Source organism: Castor canadensis, chromosome 16, assembly GCF_047511655.1.
Source record: "Castor canadensis chromosome 16, mCasCan1.hap1v2, whole genome shotgun sequence".
Classification (NCBI taxonomy): domain Eukaryota; kingdom Metazoa; phylum Chordata; class Mammalia; order Rodentia; family Castoridae; genus Castor; species Castor canadensis.
The window spans coordinates 48,251,573-48,273,168 of record NC_133401.1 but is presented as its reverse complement, the minus strand read 5'-3'; the positions used below and the strand labels follow the sequence as shown (position 1 = coordinate 48,273,168).

The 21,596-nt window shown below is 37.8% G+C and overlaps 1 protein-coding gene across 5 annotated transcripts in view; it reads right to left on the bottom strand.

Moving 5' to 3' along the window:
- Lvrn (laeverin) overlaps nt 1–21,596 on the bottom strand; it is a 109,541-nt gene that overhangs the window by 27,329 nt on the left and 60,616 nt on the right. For 3 of the 5 annotated variants that reach the window (XM_020171569.2, XM_074056990.1, XM_020171568.2), the window contains exon 19: nt 13,732–13,807. In XM_020171569.2, the coding sequence (XP_020027158.2) occupies nt 13,732–13,807 (76 nt within the window). Of the gene's footprint in view, nt 1–174; nt 7,337–10,611; nt 10,824–13,731; nt 13,808–21,596 lie in introns of those variants that run through there. The other 2 variants (XM_020171566.2, XM_074056991.1) reach the window with 2 other exon arrangements.

The following is a 21,596-nucleotide window of genomic DNA, read 5'->3' as shown; positions in this document are numbered from 1 at the left end:
AATGAACAGTTCAAAGTAAACAGATTAGCTCAGAGAAACTGGGCTAATACATACAGTAGTTTTATTGGTTAATGAAGACTTTATGCCATTTGGAAAAATCCGCCTTGGTATTGCTCCCTGCCTTGTTACTGCCTTATTGCTATTAAAACAATCAATCAACAATTACTTGTATTTATAATAAGCCTAATGTAAAGTATAATAGAATTTGGTGCTCATCTAGAATAACTGCCTTCATCCAAATAAGAAAAATGTACATTACTTAAAATTCTCTTTCATATTTAGAGAAAATATCACTAAATATTTGGGTATTTGATTAGAGAAACAGCTTCATCACTGATAATTACTACAGAAGCCAAGATATAATGAGACTTTAATTTTAATCAAACAGGCTGGACAGACCTGCCTACATGCCCATTTGTCCAGGTTGGTAGCCCCTGTGGCCCTGAATGTCAGCCTTGAAGTGCACTCAATGGACCTGGAGGAGGTAGGATAGAAAGTAAAGGACAGAGGCAGGATAACCATGCAGAGGGAAGGCACAGGTCCTAGAAAAGGCAGAAGGGAAGACAGGAGATCCTCGGAGAGAAGGAAAGGGAAGGAGAAATGGAGAAGAGGAGGAAGAGAAAAGCAATCAACAGGAAACTTTGAAGACAAGGTAACTGAAAGATGACATTGCTTATCATAGGAAACATGGAAATACAGAATGCATGTTTAAGAAAAACAGAGTAATACCTTACACATAATTATTTGAAGGCATGGAGATATTTTATTGCTCAAAATTTACATTTCTAGGGGGAAATGTAAACAATGTACAATATAAATCTGATTGGAATTGTCACTTTGAATCCCCCCTGTATAATGAACATATCCTAGTAAAAATTTTATTTAAAAATTTACATTTCTAAATTTAAAGAAAAAGTCTCCTGACCCATCACCCATGGTCAAGTATGTAGACTGTGCTTTGGTTTGTCCACATGGTAAAGTCCATGGCTTCCCACTGATGCTCAGGGAGCATCCTCTTATGACATGAAGAGAATGCAGAGTGAACGTTTGTATTGTGGTTTAATTGGTTGTTACCTTAACTTATATAAGCAATAAGGAAGAAAAGCCTTTGATCATATTGCCTTGACTTTATATAACACCATTAAAGACTTTGTTGAATTTATGGATTTTGCACAAAATAGTGTGTTTCATTGTGACCTTTTCATATACGCATATAACACATTTGATCATATGCATCTCCCTACTGCCCTCTCTACTTTCCCTGGCCCTTTCCTCTTCCAAATAATCCCCCTTTACTTTTATGTCCTTTCTTAAAATCTAGATTCCACATATGAGAGAAAACATACAATATTTGCCTTTTTGAGTCTGGCTTATTTCAGTATGAGAATTTCAGTATGATTACTTAATATGACTATCTTAGTTCCATCCATTTTACTGTAAACAATTTCATGTTCTTTATTGGCCGATATATATGTATATATAATATATGTATATCATATATATATATAAACCCATTCATCCATTTATAGACACCTAGAGTGATTCCATAACTTGACTATTCTGAACAGCACCACCATAAACATGGGTGTGCAGGTATCTCTATTGTATACTGGCTTCAACTCCCTCAGGTGAATAGCCAGGCGTGGTACAGCTGGATCATATGATAGTTCACATTTATGGGTTTTTTGAGGGAACTCCATAGTGATTACTATAGTGGCTGGACTAATTTACATTCCTGCCAGCAGTGCATAAGGATTCCTATTTTGACACCCTTGACAGTATTTTTTTCCCCTTGAGGATAGCCATATTGACTGTAGTGAGATAGAATCTCAATGTAATTTTGATTTGCATTTTCCTGATAGCTAAAAATAAACATTTTTCCATTTATTAATTGGTCATTTGTACATCTCTTTTGAAAACTATGTGTTCATTTGCCCATTTATTGCTTGGATTATTTGTTCTTTTTGTGTTTAGTTTTTGAGTTCTTCATATATTCTAGGCATTAATCCCCTGAAAGATAAATAGCTGACACAGGTTTTTTAAAAACTATTCACTAGGTTGTCTCTTCCTTCTGGTAGTTGCTTCTTTGGCTATACAAAAGCTTTTTAATTTGATGACTTCCCCCTGTCACTTCTTACTATTGTTTTCTGAGTTATTAGAATCTTGTTTAGAAAGTCTGTATCTTGAAGTGTCTCCCCCATGTTTTCAACATTTCAGGTTTTACATTAAGGTCTTTTGATCCATTTTGAGTCAATTTTTATACAGAGTAAGAGGTAGGGATCTAGTTTCAGTTTCCTACATGTGAATATCTGATTTTCTTGGCACCATTTGTAGGTTTTTTTCCATTTAGTTTATTTTTTAATTTATACTTCAACTTTCTCAACTCTGACTTATCAAAGGTTTTTTACATAATTATAACCATAATAAAAGAAAACAAAATTAGCTTTTGTGTAGGCCAGAAGATCAACAGAAACACAACAATGAAGACTAAAAATACATTTACTGGCTCTGGAATCTAAACTGATTAGAACTTAGCACCATTCATAAAAGAAGTTGTCTTTTATTTACCATATGTTTTTGGCACCTTTTTCAAGAATCAGCTGGCTGTAGTCTTATTTATGGGTCCTCCATTCTATTCCATTGGTCAACAAATCAGTTTTTCTGCCAGTCCATGCTGCTATTGTTTCTGTGGTTCTGTAGTATAGTTTGAGGTTGGTTGTTGTGATACCTCCAGTGTTGTTCTTTTTTTCCCCTTAATATTGCTTTGACTATCTGCTCCCATATGAATATTAGGATTTTTTTTATAGTTCTGTGAAGAATATCATTAGAATTTTGATAGGGAGTGCATTCAATCTGTAGCTCACTTTTGGTTATATAGGCATTTTAACAATGATAATTTTGTGTATCTTTGAGCATGAGATATCTTTCCATATTCTAGAGTCTTCTTCAATAACTCTTTTCAGTGTGTTACAATTTTCATTATAGTGCTCTTTTACCTCTTTAGCTAGTTTTATTCCTAAATATTTTAGACTATTATGAATGGGAGTTTTTTCTTGATTTCTTCCTCAGCAAGTTTATTATTGATGTATAGAAAATGTATTTATTTTTGTATATTGATTTTTTACCCTGATAGTTTGCTCAAAGTATTTATCAGGTTTAACAGTTATCTAGTTGAGACTGTAAGGTCTTGTATAAGATCATATCTACAAACAGGGGCAATTTGACTTCTTCCTTTCTTATTTGTATCCCTTTTATTTCTTTCTCTTGCCTTAATGCTCTAAGAATTCAAGCACTATACTGAATAAGGGTGGGGAGAGTGGACACCCTTGTCTCACTCCTCATTTTAGAGGAAATGGTTTCAGTTTTTCCCCATTCAGTATGATATTGGCTTTGGGTTCGTCATATATACCTTTATGTTAAGGTATGACCATCCTTCTGAAGAGTTTTCATCATGAAGGGATGTTGAACTTATCAAAGGCGTTTTCTGCATCTGTTGAAATGATCATGTTATTACTGTCCTCAATTAAATTTGTGTGCTGTGTTACATTACTGCTTTTCACATGTTAAAGCATTATTGCATCCCTGGAATGGTCTTTTGAATATGTTGTTGAATTTGGTTTATAAGTAACTTACTAAGATTTTTTGCATCCTTGTTTATTAAGTAAATTTGTTTATAGTTTTCTTTCATGTGTGTGTACAGTTTTTGCATCAGAGTGATATGGGCTTTATAAAAGTAGTTCAGAATCTTTCCTTCCCTTTCTATTTTATGGAATAATTTTCAGGGCATTGGCATTAGTTCTTTAAAGGTCTGGTACAATTCAGCAGTGAATCTGGCCCTTAGCTTTTCAACATTGGGAGTCTTATTACTTCAATTAGATTTCTTGTTATTGATCTGTTTATGTTTTTTATATCCTCTTGGTTCTATTTTGGCAGGGCATATGTGTCTAGAAAAGAATTTGGTTTGTCAATCCTCTTTATCTTTTTAAGTGACCAACTTTTTTCATTGATTCTTTAAAATTTTTGTCCCTATTTCATTAATTTACACCCTGATCTTTATTGTTTATTTCCTCCTACTAATTTTGGGTTTGACTTGTTATTCTTTTTCTGAGTTTTAGGTGCATAATTAGGTGATTTTCTTGAGATTTCTCTGATTTTTTAAAAGTTGACACTCAGCTATACACTTCCCTCTTAGGAAAATTTGCATCTTTCCCATATTCCAAATGTTCTAGTAAGTTGTATTTTAGTTTAATTAAAAATTCATTAAGAATTTTTTAAATCATCCCCCCTCCCCCATTTCTTCGATGGCCCACTGACTGCTCAAGAGTGTATTGTTCTTTTTTGGTCTTGTCTATTTGGGGTTCTAAATGCTTCCTGTACTTGGATGTCCAAGTCTTTGCCTAGATTCGGGAAATTTTCTGGTATAATTTCAGTGAACAGGTTCTCTATGCAGTTAGTCTGTATGTTGGCTCCTCGTCTTCAGCAAGATTTTGTAGGTTTGATCTTAGTCATGTTCCAGAAGTCTTGAAAGTTGTTGACATGACTGTTTTTTTTTTCCTTTACCACCATCTGAGCGTAATAATTCCTCAACCTTATCTTTGATTGCTGATATTTTTCCACCTCATCTAGTCTACTGGTGACTTTCCATTCTCTATCTCTATGCCTTGAGCTCAGAGCCCTCAATTCCACCTGTCAGTCAAGCACATACAACATGGAATCAGCTCCAGAAAGTGATCAACATGCTGACCACAGATTCAGAGCTTCTTAGTAACCAGACTTCTCTTAAAGGCTCAATCCTCAGTACTACTCAAAGAGGAGAAAAGCAACTGCCCTAAGGTGGTTGGTACTGTATTCAGACCTAGGCCTGGATCACTCAAACATATGTTGTCAGCATATAAGCTTTAGAAGGTTCACTCATTTGTTTACCGGGAGCCACTTCTGGCCTCAAGAACCTTTGTAGTCTGTGGGTTGGGAGCTCCCACTCCCTCCAGAAATCCCCCTTCCCCCAGTCTGTGCATCCAGTGGTGACAAACATTCAAGCTGATGGGTGTCCCCTTAACGTGCCATAGCTTAAGGGAAGGAGGTAGCACTGAATTCTGCACCGCAGGGGGAGACCCCAGGGAGCCAGGCAGTTTGTGTGCTGTCTCAACATGTTCAGATCCCATCCAGCAGAAACCACTCTGTGAGAGGGAGAAAACTGTGGAAATACAGTAATTCACTAGACCTAGTCTATAGCTCTGTCACTCATGAGTGAGCCACAGGAAGGAAGTTCCAGAGACTAAGCAATCTGCCGGCCACATGCTCAGAGTTCTCAGCCTCTGCTGTAATCTGCAGGTGAAGGAGTTAGTCTCTTACCACAGAGGGTACAACCACCAACAGTCAGGCCCTTCATAGTACAAGCTTCCTGTTGCTTAGACATCTTAGTAGGTCTGCATCTGACCTTCTCCATCTTCACAACTGCCTCTTATGTACCGTCTTCCATGAAATGTGAGGCATTGTGGCAGAGTATCCCAAGGCTCCCTGATTTGTGTTTGTTGTTTTCTAGTCCCCAGAGTAGCTCAGGCTCAAATGGTAGACACTTTCTCAAGAAGACACCTGTAGCACTCTAAGCTATGTGAGCAATGCAATGAGCTTCTCCTTCAGGATTGAAGGCTTGGGAGAACTGTGGTTTTCTCCAGAGGCTAGGACCGCCAGTCTGCTGTCACCAGGGCTGCCTGACTTATCTTCTGGTTGAAGATTTTTCTTGGCTGCCCCTCCTCCCTGGGCGCCAAGTTTGGACTTGCAAACTGTTTTTCTTACTGTTCTCTGCATCACCTTTCAGTGTCTCCACACTTTTTTAGCTGTCCAATCACCTCTTTCTTGATTCCTGATGCTCTTTCTCTTTCTCACCTTGGAATACAGTCTGTGCTTTGTTACCCTGCCTCTTCTCATTCAGGGAGCGCACAAAGGAAACTTCTAATCTGCCATCTTCCCTCAGAACTTTAAGGAGTTTTAATTGACAGCATATTCATTAATGTTTACAATACCACTCTGAGATAGTTTGGAGACATGTAGCTTCTACCCCCCTCTCAAATCCCCCTATTCTACAGAAACAAGTGTAAAGAAAAAAGGGGTTAAATTATATATATATAGAAAGTTTAGTGTAAAAATAATTTACCTTTCTTTTCCTGTTTTTAATCAGGTGTGGCAAAACTAAGCTAATTGCATACATTGACATTGATAGAAATAGTAAAGTAAAATTGGTCCACATCATAAACAGGTTCAATTTGGCCAAATGAAACCACATTTCAAACTTAATCTCCTGAGTGCATAACTATAAGGATTATGCTCGGGTCAGCCTTCATTTGAAGATTTTTTCCTTTGCCCTGCAGATTACAACACAATTGCTACTGTCTTTTGACACCATTTTTTTCACTCAAAAGTGCAGGCTGAAAGTGTCATCCCATAGGTGAACAGACAAGAGCTTCAGGGCAGACCCTTCATCTCCATGGTGGCCATTAGGGCAGCGATCCTGAGGGCACTGTGCAGATCCTATAATCATTTGTCTTTTTATGACTCCACGAAGTAGAATAACAGCAAAGTTGGCTTTGATGCAGTCAGTGCTGTGGGAGGTGGGATGTGGGAGGTGGGAGTGAAAGCAGTGGGTGGGAGAAGGCACATTTCTTACCATTAAGGCACTTCGTTTGGCTCATAAAATTGCTATTCCTCTTTCAAACTTGTTTTTCTTTGACTCCTTTGTCTTCTAGTGAATATTACTTTTCTGGTATCTGTTTCTTTACACTGTCATGTTATGGTCTCATTATTCTTTCAGTTTTGAACTAAATAAACCCTAGAGTATTGCCAAATCCTTATTTCCATCAGAAAAGAATGTGTTCCCTCATTCATGCCAATGACTGAGTATTCCATTGGCCTTCATAACAGAAGAAGCAAGACTTTCTTGGATAAATTTGTTTTTGTAAGGCATTTAAAGAAAATCCTGTGGGTTTATTACCCACCATGAAGTAAAATGTTCCTCAGAAATACAGCAGTGTTGACAAAATCCTCAGCAATCACTGATCTTCGGGGCCAAATGTGACAGTATAGGAAGAACAGGACTGAAGTACAAACAAAACATGTGGTTTTTGCAGAGTTTTGGAAGTCAAAACTGTTAGCAATCAAGATTATAATGTACAGGAGGCCTGCTGGAAGGAGCTATGCACTATGTGTTTTTCTGGAGCCACTCAGCTATTCTAGCACTTTTCTTTTTGTTTTTCAGATTTTCATTCTTTATTGTCTGCAGTTTGGCATGAACTGTGATCCTCTGTTGCTCCTCCAACATGTTATTGAAAAACTGTTGCAGCTGGAAGGACAGAGAAGTTGATCAGTGCAACCTAACTTCTTGTTTACACAAAATAAAACAAAGTTCATGCTAAATAGCAAGAGGAGTTTGAAAAAGAGCGATGACGGTTGCAATGAGGAGGAACATGTACACCTAACTGTCCCTGAGACACCATGTCCACGACAATTTGATGAAGACTGCATCTGTCAAGAAGGAAATGCACAATAGAAGGTCCATGGGGCAGGGATTTTGCCTTATGAGTTTCTCTATTTACAAAGCACATCGTAAGTCCTGATAAGTATTTACTGAATGCATATTGAATATTGCACAAGATGTGTGGACAGAGGTACAGTAGCCTCTTTTGTACTTCAAAGGTATCTTTGCAACTTCTGAAGTTTAATACTGATATATAACATTTGTATCTTTACAAATGTTCATTTTAATTTTTGGATACTTTAGTCAAATTGTCACTGTTTGCAGATGACATAATCTTATATTTAGAAAACTTCAGATTCTGCCGAAATACTACTAGAACTAAGAAATTAATTCATCAAAGTTGAAGGATACAAAATTAATATACAAAACAGCATTGCTATATGCCAATAGCAAATTGTCTGAAAAAGTGAGGAAAGCAATCCCATTTCCAGTAGATATTTTTAAAAACCTAGTAATAAATTTAGCCAAAGAGGTGAAAGACCTCTACAATGAAAATGATAAAACATTTATGAAAGAAATTGAAGAGGACACAAAGAAATGGAAAGAGATCTTATATTTTGCAACATATAAGAAGCCTTGCAAAAATCAATACTGATAATGTCCATACTACCTAAAGTAACATACACCTTCAGTGTAATTAATCCCTATCAAAATACCAATGGAATTCTTCACAGTACTAGAATGAAACAATTCTAAAATTTTATAGAAACACAAAAAATCCCCTAAATAGCCAAAGCAGTATTGAGTAAAAAGAACAAAGCAGGAGGTAATTGGTTACTTTTTGTGTGTGTGATACTGGTGTTTGAACTCAAGTCTTCATGCCTGCTAGGGAGGTGCTCTACACTTGAGCCACTCCACCAGCCCAAGCAGGAATAATTACATAACCTACTTTCAAAGTATTACAAAGCTATAGTATTTAAAACAGAATGGTACTGGCATAAAAACAGTCATGTGGTCCAGCAAAGTAGAGTCAGGAGCCTAGAACTAAACCCACATCTATTTACAGCCAACTGATCTTCCACAAAGGTGCTAAAAAGATGCATTGGAGAAGGGACAGTGTTTTCAATAAATGGTTTTGGGAAAAATGGGTATGCACGTGCAGGAGAAGAAACTAGATCCCTATCTGTTTCCCATTACAAAAATTAACTCAACTGGATTAAAGATGAAATGTAAGACTGAAACTACTAGGAGAAAATGTAGGGGAAATGCTTCAGAACTATGGGATAGACAAGGATTTTGGAGAAGATGCCAAAAAGCCTAAGAGACAAAAGCAGAAACAGACAAATGGCATTTCATCAACATGTGCTTCGCACAGCAAAGGAAACAATGGGATGAAGGAGCAGCCTGCAGAAGGGGAGAAAGCATTTTCCCACTGTACGTCTGACCAGGGGTTAATAACAATATAAAAGGAAGTTCATCCTGGAAATGAGAGTTATACCACAAGGAATTGTTGCCTTACTCCAGTAAGAATGACTATTATGAAAACAAAAGATAAAGTCTGGAGAGATGAGGAAAAGAGGGAACCCTTGCATACTTTTGGTTGGGAAGTAAATTAAAAATACAGTCATTGTGGGAAACAGTATAAAAAATTTAAAAACAGAGCTGCCATAGGATTGAGTAATGCTGCTACATATCCAAAGGAAATGAAACCAGTCTGTCAACACCACACCTAAACACCATGTCCAGGCTAGCGCTATTCCCCCAATAGCTAAGAAATGGAAACAACCAAGTATCATCCACTGAGGAGGGACCCATAAAATGTGGTATATATACACATGGTGCATATTTTGCCATAACAAGAATGAAATACTGTCATTTGCAACAACGTGGATGGAACTGGAGATCATTACATTAAGTGAAATAAGCCATACACAGAAAGACAAGTGCCACACAATCTCAGAAAATAGGATAGTATTAACAGAGACTTGAGAGAGAGTAGTAGGGAGGGAGACATTAGTAAAATGTGACGAATGGGTACCAAGTTACAGTTAGATGAGGGTGAGAAGTTTGCGGTTCTTTTGTATAGTATAGTAGCTACAGTTGCTAATAATATATTGTATTGTTTTTAAGCTAAAGAAAGGGTTTTGAATATTTTGCCATAAAGAAAGGATAATTGAAAGCCAGGCATGGTGGTACATGCCTGTAATCCTAGTGACTCAGGAGTTGCAGACAGTAGTATTGAGACTTCAAGGTCAGGCAAAAGTAGCAGCAAGACCCTTTATCAAAACTCAATTAAAAGAAAAAAGACAGGCTGGAGATGTAGCTTAAAGTGGCAATGTTGCCTAGCAAGCAGGGGGCCCTGGGTTCAATCCCAGTATCAGGGAAAAGTATAAGATAATTGAGATGAGTTTTCCCAGATTTAAGTATTATACAATGTGTACATGTATACATGTATCAAAACACCACAAGATACCGAGGAAAGATGTATAATTTTCATGTATCAGTTAAAAAAATTTTTGCAGTGCTGTGGATCAAACCCAGGGCTTTACACTTGCTAAGCAAGCACTGTACCACTGAGCTACATCCCTAGCCCTTGGTTAAAAATTTTGAAATAACTTTTGAAAAAGAAAATTTTGGTGAATCCATCCATTGGCTAAATTCTCTCATTGGATCAGGTCACACATCTGGTTATGGGAACATCTGCCACGGTATTATATGCAAGCCAGATCCCAACTGAGTAATAAGCTTTATACCAAAACGTACTGGGTTCCACACCAGTTCTACTGGGTGTCCTCATCTTAATCTCACCCATGGAATTCCCCCATACATAGAGTCCTGACAGCTCAGCCTCAGGCAGGCCAAACCCAAACAAAGAGGATTCTTTCATAATTCAGCCTTTTCCCTCTCATGACTGACGATTCTGTGGGCTTAGGATCACATTGAAGACCTTTATGCAGTTATTGTTCATTTGCATGGGAAAAGCTGAATTTCCCTTCTTATTCACAGCCCTTTCATGTACTTATCAATATAGCTCCAGGCCCTGGTGCTGAACTTTAATCCACTTTATTGGGATATAATTTTATAACATATATGCAATAAGCTATCTACTTAAACTGTACAAGTCAAGAATTCTGATTCACATACAGACCTTGAAACAGCTGCCACGATCAAGATCCAGTGCACTTCCATGGCCCAAAGACTTCCCCAGGGCCCTTTTGCAGTTCATCCCTTCCTGTCCCATGAAGCCACTACTCTGCCTTGTGTCACTGTGCAGCAGTACATGTGTCCTTGTGTCACTGTGCAGTAGTATAGTGTCTTCACGTCACTCTGCAGTAGTAGTGTCCTTGTGTCACTATGGAGTAATACACATGTCCTTTTGTCACTATGGAAGTAGCACATGTACTCTTGTGTCACTATGGAGCAGAATCATGTCCCAGGAATGGCTAGTTTCTTTTATTCCTGACAGCCTCCTTGAGATTCATGTGTGTTGCTACACATATTTATTCATTTTAATTGGTAATATTTCATTTTTCTCTGCTGTCAAGATATATGTGTGTGTTCATATATAATTAAATATAAATATAAAATATATAATAATGTATTACTATAACATGTTAATATAGTTAATATTTAACATAATTATATATTATATATTACAAGAATATAAATATATTATACACTTATAATTCATTATAATTAATATAATCATATGTACTAAAATAATATAGATGGAATGATATATATAAAAATAAATATATGTATTATTATCTCTCAGGGGGACTTGGGGTAAGAAAAACTTTGATAATGACCCTTTCCTCTGCTTCATTTTTATTTGTAGCTTTTTGTCTTCTGATTAGGTTAATTTTCCTCATATTTATATGTGCACAGATATGTGAGTGTGATAAAAATTAATTAGCTTAGAGGGCTCAGTTTTGTCCTATTTGAAAATTTTATAATTTTTCTACAAAGAGGTATTTTCTGTTTGTATAATTGCTTATTTAATTACATATACATTTGTATTGAAATAACTCATATAGAATAATTACTTATATATGATAAATTTTTAATTATTTTTTTAAAAATCACTTCTTTTTTGGTTGTTTATTTCTGTCTTTTTATCATATTAAGTCATGATATAGAGAACAGTGGCTATGGGCAGGGTAGAAGAATCAGAGAACTGGATTTCAAATTATATCTTAATAGCTGGATGATCCGTGATGTTAAAAGAAAAGAGATTTTAAAGTCTGTCATCTTTAAAGTCTATAGCACACTACTACTTTCTGCTAGGGCTGCAGTAAGAACTGAGTGAAAAATGTAATCCAAGACCTTAGATTACTGGCTGGCACAATCACTTCTAGATGTTGGCATTGAATAAATGGAAATGTGATCAATACATTTTCCTAAATCACTTAGTCTGTTGGGGAGCATATAGGATGTATAAGGATGAAATATTAGCTTTGAAATTGCAAAATTAATTATTCTCTTTTTTGAAGGTAGAATTCCACCGTGTGGTTATATTCCATTTTTCTAATCTATTTACCCACCAAGGGACATTTAGATGGCTTCTAGTTTGGGGCTAATGTGAATAAAGTTGCTGTGAATATTCAGATACAAGTTGTTGTAGAGACATAGGTTCATTTCTCTTGAGTAAAAATCTAAAAGTAGAATTGTCGACTATGATATATTGTAAGAACTTTGGTAAATGTCACAATGTACCCCAAGTACAACAATAAAAAAACTAAATTAAATTAAATGTGGAATTGTTGGGTCCTAGATATCTAGATTAACTTGTTTTGAAACTGTTTTCCAAAGTGGTTGCACTATGGCACGTTATCTCAGCAGGATGAAGGACTTCCAAGGGTTCCACATATGGTACTTGTTTGCCACAAACCTTCCAGATTTTAACTATACTACTGGGTGTGCACAAGTTGTATTTGTATTTCATTCTTGTTTTACTTTGTGTGTGTGTTCTGTGTCTGTATGTGTCTCTGTGTGTGTCTATATATGTGTGTCTGTATGTGTGTCTATGTGTCTATATATATATGTACCTGTATGTGTGTGCCTGTATATGTATCTATTTATGTATCTGTATGTACGTCTCTGTGTCTATATGTGTCTGTGTATGTGTCTCTGTATGCATGCCTCCGTGTGTATATCTGTGTGTGTCTCTGTGTATGTGTCTGTCTGTCTCTGTGTCTATGTGTTTCTATCTGAGTCTGTGTGTCTATGTGTGTATCCATGTGTTTGCATCTGTGTTTGTGTGTGTGTCTCTGTAAGCATTTGCTTTTGCCCCTCACTTTACTCTCTGGCTATAGTAATCTCTTTTTTCTTTCAGAACCCCACCTTCCTCATTCCCAGTGCTGGGGTTTGAGCAGAGATGGCTCCAAGCATGAGAAGGTGACCCAGCTGCACCAAGGGCAAGGGTCAGTGAGCCTGGAGCTATGTTTGCTCCCATGTGGAGAAAGGCTGTGGATGAAGAAATGCAGCTCAGAGGAAAGCAAAATACAAGACATGGCAGGCCTGTGTTAGAGTCTAGAACACAAATGTGGCTGATATGGTCTCGGTCCTCAAGGAGTTCATGATGGCCTCACAGAGTAAATGTATGAACACACTGATTACCATACACTGCGGTAAGCAGTGTGTGAAAGATACTCAGAGGATGATTTGGGTGTGTGGAGGCAGAAAGGCTAGAAATCCATTCACTAAAAACCCCTAGAATGGGCAGTGAGAACAGAATCTTAACGGACAATTAGGAATTATCCAACCAAGGTCAAGGATAAGGAAGGAACCCTAGAAAGAAAGTACAGTACTTCTGAAATTCAGAAAAGATGAAACACAATAATTTAATAAAATTGGTAAGTGGTACAACAGAGCTGTACCTGGCAGTCTCTCTTGCTCTCTGACACTTGGTGCCAAGGTGGCCAAAATGAAGTCAGGGGTAAGGCAGGGACCAGGTCATGAAGGGTTCTATGTGCTAAGAAGAAATAAATAAATTTCTTCTAAAAGCTCTGAAGTGCTACTGAAATTTGGGGACTGGGTGGTAATTGGCAGCCTGGGAGGAGTGTTTGCATCCATCTACTGCAGGATCTCTGGGGAGGAGGACAAAGGCCAGCCCTCCATGATCACAGGGGAGGATGAAATTCAACAGCTGTGACAGCAGCAGTGGGTGCACAGAGTGGAGGAATTCAGATAAGCATATTGCAAGTGCATTGGAAGTGCTTTCTGGCTCACCTTCCTATTTCAACACATCAAGGACTCACCTCCGTCATCTGCTCATCTGTACTGATGCTTCTGCCGATGATGTACACGAGTGTCACCAATGAATGTGCCCCATACCTACAAAGCAGTAAGATGCTAATCAGGGGCAAAAGGATTTTGCAAAATAAAGCTGCATTTTATACAGCAGATAAATGCTAACTGCACATCCCCTATCCATCTCTATCTCATATCTAAGCAAAAACGCATATGAACTAGTTTAGCTTTGTCTTATCATAGAAAATCCATATAGAAGATTCTATTAACTCTAAAGAAATGCATTCAATACAGTTTTTAAAGCCTTATTTAAATATAAAAAGCTCTTTTGTTTTTTTTTACAGCACTGGGGCTTGAACTCAGGGCCTTCACCTTGAGCCACTCCACCAACATTTTTTGTGATGGGTATTTTCAAGATAGGGTCTTGCGAACTATTTGCCTGGGCTGGCTTTGAATCGCAATTGTCCTGATCTCTGCCTCCTGAGTAGGGATATAGGCATGAGCCACTGGCGCCGGGCAAAAAGCTCTTCTTAAAAGCAAAAACTATGCTAATTCTTTTAAATGGGTGGTTAGAAATCATGTCCCACATCTCAAGAAAACGTGTAAGTAAATAGATGAAAATTATTCCCCTCAAAAATAATAATACAGGATCGATTTTAGAACCGCTAACTTATACCCTGCACTATATTTAAATTGCTGTATTTCTGTGTTTTGGGATAGAGGAACCCTGACTTTGATATTCTCGAAATCAGCACCATAGCTCCCTAAACTCCTTCCCACCAGCATAGTAACTGAAACTTCCTCCTTCATTCAGTTCCTTGGCTATCCAATAAAAATCATTTGAAAAGAGCTGAGACATTCACTACAGAAAAGGAGCAGATACATACCTGTTCAATGTGTTGCTGTAGCTAAAAAAGTAAATAAAGGACTTTTGGATGCATTAAAAAGAAAGAAAAATTGTAATAGGATTATTATAATGGACAGAACAAGAAATGGTTGAACTGTCTTGATAATTAATATACACAATTGGGCATTGGTGGTGCATGCCTGTAATCCCAGAACTTGGAAAATAGAGACAGGAGGATTAAGTGTTTGAGGCCAGCCTGGGCTACATAGCAAGTTCCAGACTAGCTTGAGCTCCATAGTAAGACTTTGTGTCTAAAAATGTATGCTTAAAGGAGGACTGTTAGGGTAGCTCAAGTGTAGAGCACCTGCCTAGCAAGTATGAGGCTTTGAGTTCAAGCCCTAGTACCACCAGAAGAAAAAATGTATACTTGAAATTTTAAAATATTACAGTTAATATATATAAATAACAGTGATGGGGAGAGTATTTTCCTACAATATTACTGAGCAAAAAAAAAAACATATATTACAAACAGTTTACCCCACCAGTATTAAAATGTATTCTAATATAAAAACAAGAGCCAATGTGTGTCAATAGAGTTATCCTTTTTAAAATACAGGAAACGCTCAACTCTACAGTGGGCAGTAAAGTGGTACTCTAGTCTAGCTTGCCTTTCTGCCTCTTCCCTTCCTCTCCTCCCCAGTTCTGATTCCCTGTGGCGAGCAGGGCCTCTATGCAAGCAAGGGGACTCCAAGGTCTGCCTGATCCAAGGCCGGGCCCTCCAGGACTTGGGTGCTGCACTCCAATGACATCTCAGTTTTCTTGTCCTTCTATTCAACTTTCTCAGCTTTGTGTATCCATCATGAAACATAACAGAGTAAAAATGAGTCTGAGATGTCAAGCCTAGGATTTTAGGGAACATAATATTTGCAGAAGAAATTACATTTGGTGAAGACAGTAAGATTCATTTTGGACCAGTTAAGTTTGAAATTGTGCCTTGAATTATATATTCAAATAAAATTAGCGGTTTCCTATAGACTGTAAAACCCACTTAACAAGGACGCTAAAGGCACAAATACCTTCTATCACATACAATACAAAGTCACAAAAATACTATTGCCTCGCCTCTGTCCACATCCTTCCATAGGATCTACCCATATCTGCATGGACCTACTGACTTTGTGGTAAGCTGAAAGATAGTTGTATGACCAGTGGAGGTTCCTTCACTGGAGTTGTCATTCCAAAGATCATGGCAAAGACAATGGCATGTAAGGGAGAGTGAAGGGCAGGACCAAGCCAAAAGTTGTTTTACTCAATCAGATATTTAAAAGTATAATTCTGGATTAGACTTTCTGGGAAGAATTCTAGGCCTGGTTGAAGGGAGGAGAGGCCTGTGGACTGCCACCAGCAGTATATCTCACTCCCCATGCCCAGGACCAACACTGGACATGAGATGGTGTTTATTTTTGCATTTAGGTGAGCTATCTCTGCCAGCCTGGCCTTCATCCCATACACATGGAGTCTGTCTCCCTACGCACAAGATCCAGCAAGATGCCATTACAGGGGTGGTACGAAGCCCCTTTGTTCATGCTTGTCCTCACTGAAGCTCCTTAGCAAAGATCTAAAAGAAGCCCAAAACACAACACAGTAACAACAACAAACCTTCTAGGATAAGAAGTAGTTCATTCAAGGGTTTTCATTAGTAAGCAGCTGACTAGGTGGGAGGGAAGGGATGACTAGGCAGAACACAGAGTATTGTTAGGGTGGTAAAAAGGGCTCTGAATGACACCACAGTGATGGCTGCATGTCATTACATGTTTACACACCAAAGTTACAGAATGCACGATACCAAGTGAGCTGTACTGTGAACTATGGGCTTCAGATAATGTGTCAGTGTGGTGCATGATGGTAAAAACACCACTCTAGTACGGGTGTTGACAGTAGGGACCGTTGTACACGTATTCAGATGGTACATCTCAGCAGCGTATTCTTCCCTCAGTTTTGCTGTGAGCTCAACACTGCTTTAATACAATTAAGCTTATTAGTTTAAAAAGTCACTGAAAAGCCACCTTAGGTTTTTCTAGAATTGAGACAAATCAATTATGTCATATGATTAGCTTTGCAGTAATCACACTGGTGAACAAATCCTGGCATGTTAAAATATTTAAAGGATATAACATTAAGGTATAAAAATAAAGACACTGGAGGTATGGATTAAAATCACATTAAAAGATTAAGAATTTTCAGTGGTACTCTCACAAAATGAATAGTCAAGACATTAACATTTCCTCATTTAGCAGGAGGTAAGAACAAAGCTGGAAACAGAGGCAGAGGTTATGGGTTCTTCCATTCCCTGGGCATTGACAATGAGTGTATCATTTAAGCTCTGAATCTTGGTTACTAGTTAACTATTTTACAGGTGTTTATGAAAACTGTAATTACTGCATATATAAACATGTTATTTTCAAGGACCAATCTTAAGGCATTTTTTTTTCATTCTAACTATGGCATTACAACAGTTCTGAGGGAATCTTATCAATGTCATAACGTAGAAGATGACAATATTGAGAAAGAAAAACTGATGAGACACTCGTTGAAACAAACAGCAATCTAGTAAGATACTACTAACAATAGTGAATATTAAGTATTTATTATGTGCTAAGAATGAAAGTAGCACATTAACAAACCATCTGAAAGCCTAACTATTATCATCCACGTTTTATAAGCAAAAAACCCAAAGTTTAAAACTTTAACTGAAGTTAAAAATCTTGTTTAAGACCACACATTAGCAGTCTCCTCAATGTAATTCTGGATTCTGTGTTCTTAACTCTAGGACATACTATGTCTTTAATGAATAAATAAAAAAATGAAAAGCAACAAAAATAAAAGCACAATGGAAAGTAATGAGGAGACATTTTCCATAATTCTCAGAGGAATAAACCCTTTGTAGATCTGCCACCATCCCACATTCTAGAACTGCCCACCCCACAGCCTCCACAATTACCATTAAGCATGTACTGTAAGCCTCACATTTCACATGATAGAAACAGACTGCCAATGAAGAAAACACAAAATTAGACTTCCTCACATTAAGCACCAAGCCTGTTACCACCTCTCCATCCCTTGACCCGTCCTTATTTTCCCCACCCCATCTCTCCTTTTCTAAGCTCCAGACATTTCCTGGTGACCTGTCTTCCATATAGGAGACTTCTAACTTTGCTTGTTCAAATCACAATCAAATCCCTTCTTCCCTTTGAATCTGCTGTGTCTCCTCTACAGCACTCACCAGACGCTATTGCAAACACATAACAGACACTGGTCACTTTACATCCCTCCAGAACAGCTTGAACTGGGCCTTGATATAGAAAAGCAGAATTTTTTTATTCATTTATTCACATGTGCATACATTGTTTGGGTCATTTCTTCCCCCTCCCCCCCTCCCCCACCTCAGTTCCAGGCAGGTCCTGTTCTGCCCTTATCTCTAATTTTGTTGAAGAAAAGACACAAGCATAATAAGAAAGACAAAGCGTTTTTGCTAGTTGAGTTAAGGATAGCTATACAGAAATATTCCTAGCATTGCTTTCGTGTACACATGTGTTATGACCCATGTTGATTCATCTCTAACTGATATTTACACTGGTTCCTGATCCCCTTCTCATATTGACCTCTGTCGCTTTAAAGGTTTCCATATTAGTTCCTCTGGAGTGAGGACATCAAACACTTTCATGTTTTGGGTTTCCTACCTATCCCCATACCTCCTGTATGTGCTCTCCCCTTGTCATGTGATCCAAGTCCAACCACATTGCTGCATTTGCCCTAGATCTAAAGTCCACATATGAGGGAGAACATATGATTTTTGGTCTTCTGAGCCTGGCTGACCTCGCACAGAATGATGTTCTCCAGTTCCATCCATTTACCTGCAAATGAGAAGATTTCATTCTTCTTCATGGCTGAGTAAAATTCCATTGTGTACAAGTACCACATTTTCTTGATCATTCATCAATAGTGGGGCATCTTTGTTGTTTCCATAACTTGGCTATGTGAATAGCACTGCAATAAACATGGGTGTGCAGGTGCCTTTGGAGTAACCTGTGTTGCATTCCTTTGGTTATATCCCCAGGAGTGGGATTGCTGGATCATATGGCAGGTCTATCTTTAGATTTTTAAGAAGCCTCCAAATTTTTTTCCAGAGTGGTTGCACCAGCTTGCATTCCCACCAGCAGTGGACAGGGTTCCTTTTTCCCCACATCCTCACCAACACATGTTGTTGGTGGTATTTTTGATGATGGCTATTTTAACCTGGGTGAGATGGGATCTTAGTGAGGTTTTGATTTGCATTTCCTTTATGGCTAGAGATGGTGAGCATTCTTTCATGTGCTTTTGGCCACTGAATTTCTTCTTTTGAGAAAGTTCCATTTAGTTCAGTTGCCCATTTCTTAATTGGTTTATTGATTTTAGGAGAGTTTAGCTTCTTAAGTTCCCTGTATATTCTGGTTTTTCAGTCCCTTGTCTGATGTATAGCTGGCAAATATTTTCTCCCACTCTGTGGGTCATCTCTTCAGTTTAGACATCATTTCTTTTGTTGTGCAGAAGCTTTTTAATTTTATGAAGTCCCATTTATTCATCCTTTCTCTTAGTTGCTGGGATGCTGGGATTCTATTGAGGAAGTCCTTGCCTATACCTATTAGTTCCAGAGTGCTTCCTGCTCCTTCCTGTAGTAACTTCAGAGTTTCAGAGTTTCAGGTCTGATATTTAGGTCCTTGATCCATTTTAAGTTGATACTAGTACGGGGTGATAGACATGGATCTAGTTTCAGTTTCTTGCAGACGGGTAACCACTTTTCCCAGCAACATTTGTTGAAGAGGCTGTCTTTTCTCCCTCATATATTTTTGGCCCCTTTGTCAAAAATGAGGTGGGTATAGTTGTGTGGATTCATACTCAGGTCCTCTATTCTGTTCCACTGGTCTTCATGTCTGTTTTTGTGCCAGTACCATGCTGTTTTTATTGCTATTGCTTTGTAACATAGTTTGAAGTCAGGTATTGTGATACCTCCAGCATTGCTCTTTTTGCTGAGTATTGTCTTGGCTATTCGCAGTCTCTTGTGGTTCCAAATGAACTTTAGGGTAGATTTTTCAATCTCTGTGAAGAAAGTCATTGGGATTTTGATGGGAATTGCATTAAACATGTAGGTTGCTTTTGGTAGTATAGCCATTTTTACTATGTTGATTCTACTGATCCATGAGCATGGGAGATCTTTCCATCTTTTGTAGTCTTCCTTGATCTCTTTCTTCAGGAGTTTGTAATTCTCCTCGTAGAGGTAGAGGTCATTCACATCCTTTGTTAAGTTTACTACTAGGTATTTGATTTTTTTTTGAGGCTATTGGGAATGGAATTGTTTCCATATATTCCTTCTCAGTTTGTTCATTGTTGGTGTATAGAAAAGCTAATGATTTTTGTAAGTTGATTTTGTATCCTGTAACTTTGCTGAAGCTGTTTACGGTGTCTGGGAGTTTGAGATGTAGCATTAGGTAATTGATTTGAGATCTTTCTGACCTTTTAATATATGCACTCATGGCTATAAACATTCCTCTTAGGACTGCCTTTGCTGTGTCCCATACATTCCAGTAGGTTGTGTTTTCATTTTCATTAACTTCCAGGAACCTTTTAACTTCCTCTTTTATTTCATCAATGAGCCATTGATCATTGAGCAATGTGTTGTTTGGCTTCCAATTGTTTGCCTATTTTTTACTGGGCTTTTGTTGTTGAGTTCTAGTTTTAGTGCATTGAGATCAGACAGATTGCACAGGATTATTTCTATTTTCTTATATTTGCTGAGGCTTGCTTTGTGCCCAAGATATGATCAATTTTTGAGAAGGTTCCATGGGCTGCTGAGAAGAATGTGTATTGTGTATTGTGTTGGATGAAATATTCTGTAGACATCAGGTAGGTCCATTTGATCTATGGTGTGATTTAGTTCTAGGACTTCTTTATTGATTTTTTTTTTGTTTGGATGACCTATCTATTGGTGATAGGGGGGTGTTAAGGTCTCCCGCTACCACTGTGTTGGAGTCTATATATGTTGAAGTATGATTGATGAAATTGGGTGCATTGATGTTGGATGCATACAGGTTGATAACTGTTATTTCCTTTTGGTCTATTTCCCCTTTTATTAGTATGGAGTGTCCTTCTTTATCTCGTTTGACCAATGTAGGTTTGAAGTCTACTTTGTCTGAGATAAGTATTGCTACCCCTACTTTGTCTGAGATAAGTATTGCTACCCCTGCCTGTTTTCAGGAACCATTGGCTTGGTAAATCTTCTTCCAACCTTTCACTCTCAGCCTGTGCTTATTTCTGTCAATGAGGTGGATCTCCTGTAGGCAGCAGATTGTTGGATCTTCCTTTTTAATCCAGTTTGCCAATCGGTGTCTTTTGATGGGGGAATTTAGACCATTAACATTTGGTGTTAGTATTGATAAGTACGTGGTGATCCCTATCACGTAATTAATCTTTGTTGATTAAGGGTTTGATTGTGTGTAGCTGAATCAATGTTATTCTTTACTTTTTTCCCTTTTCTTCTCCTGTGGTTTGGTATTACCTGCCCTTTCATGATTTTGTTTGCTTTCATTTTCTGTGCACAGAATTCCTTGGAGAATCTTTTGTAGTGGTGGCTTGGTGGTCATATATTGTTTTTGTTTCTGCTTATCATGGAAGACTTTTATTGTTCCATCTATTTTGAATGATAGTTTTGCTGGGTAGAGCATCCTAGGATTGAAGTTATTTTCATTCAGTGCTTAGAAGATCTCACCCAAGCTCTTCTTGCTTTTAATGTTTCTGTTGAGAAGTCTGCTGTGATTTTGATGGGTTTACCTTTGTGTGTTATTTGGTTTTTCTCTCATACAGCCTTCAATATTCTTTCTCTAGTCTCTGTACTTGTTGTTTTAATGATAATATGTCATGGAGTAGTTCTATTTTGATCAGGTCTGTTTGGTGTTCTGGAGGCTTCCACTACCTGAATGGGCATAGTTTTCT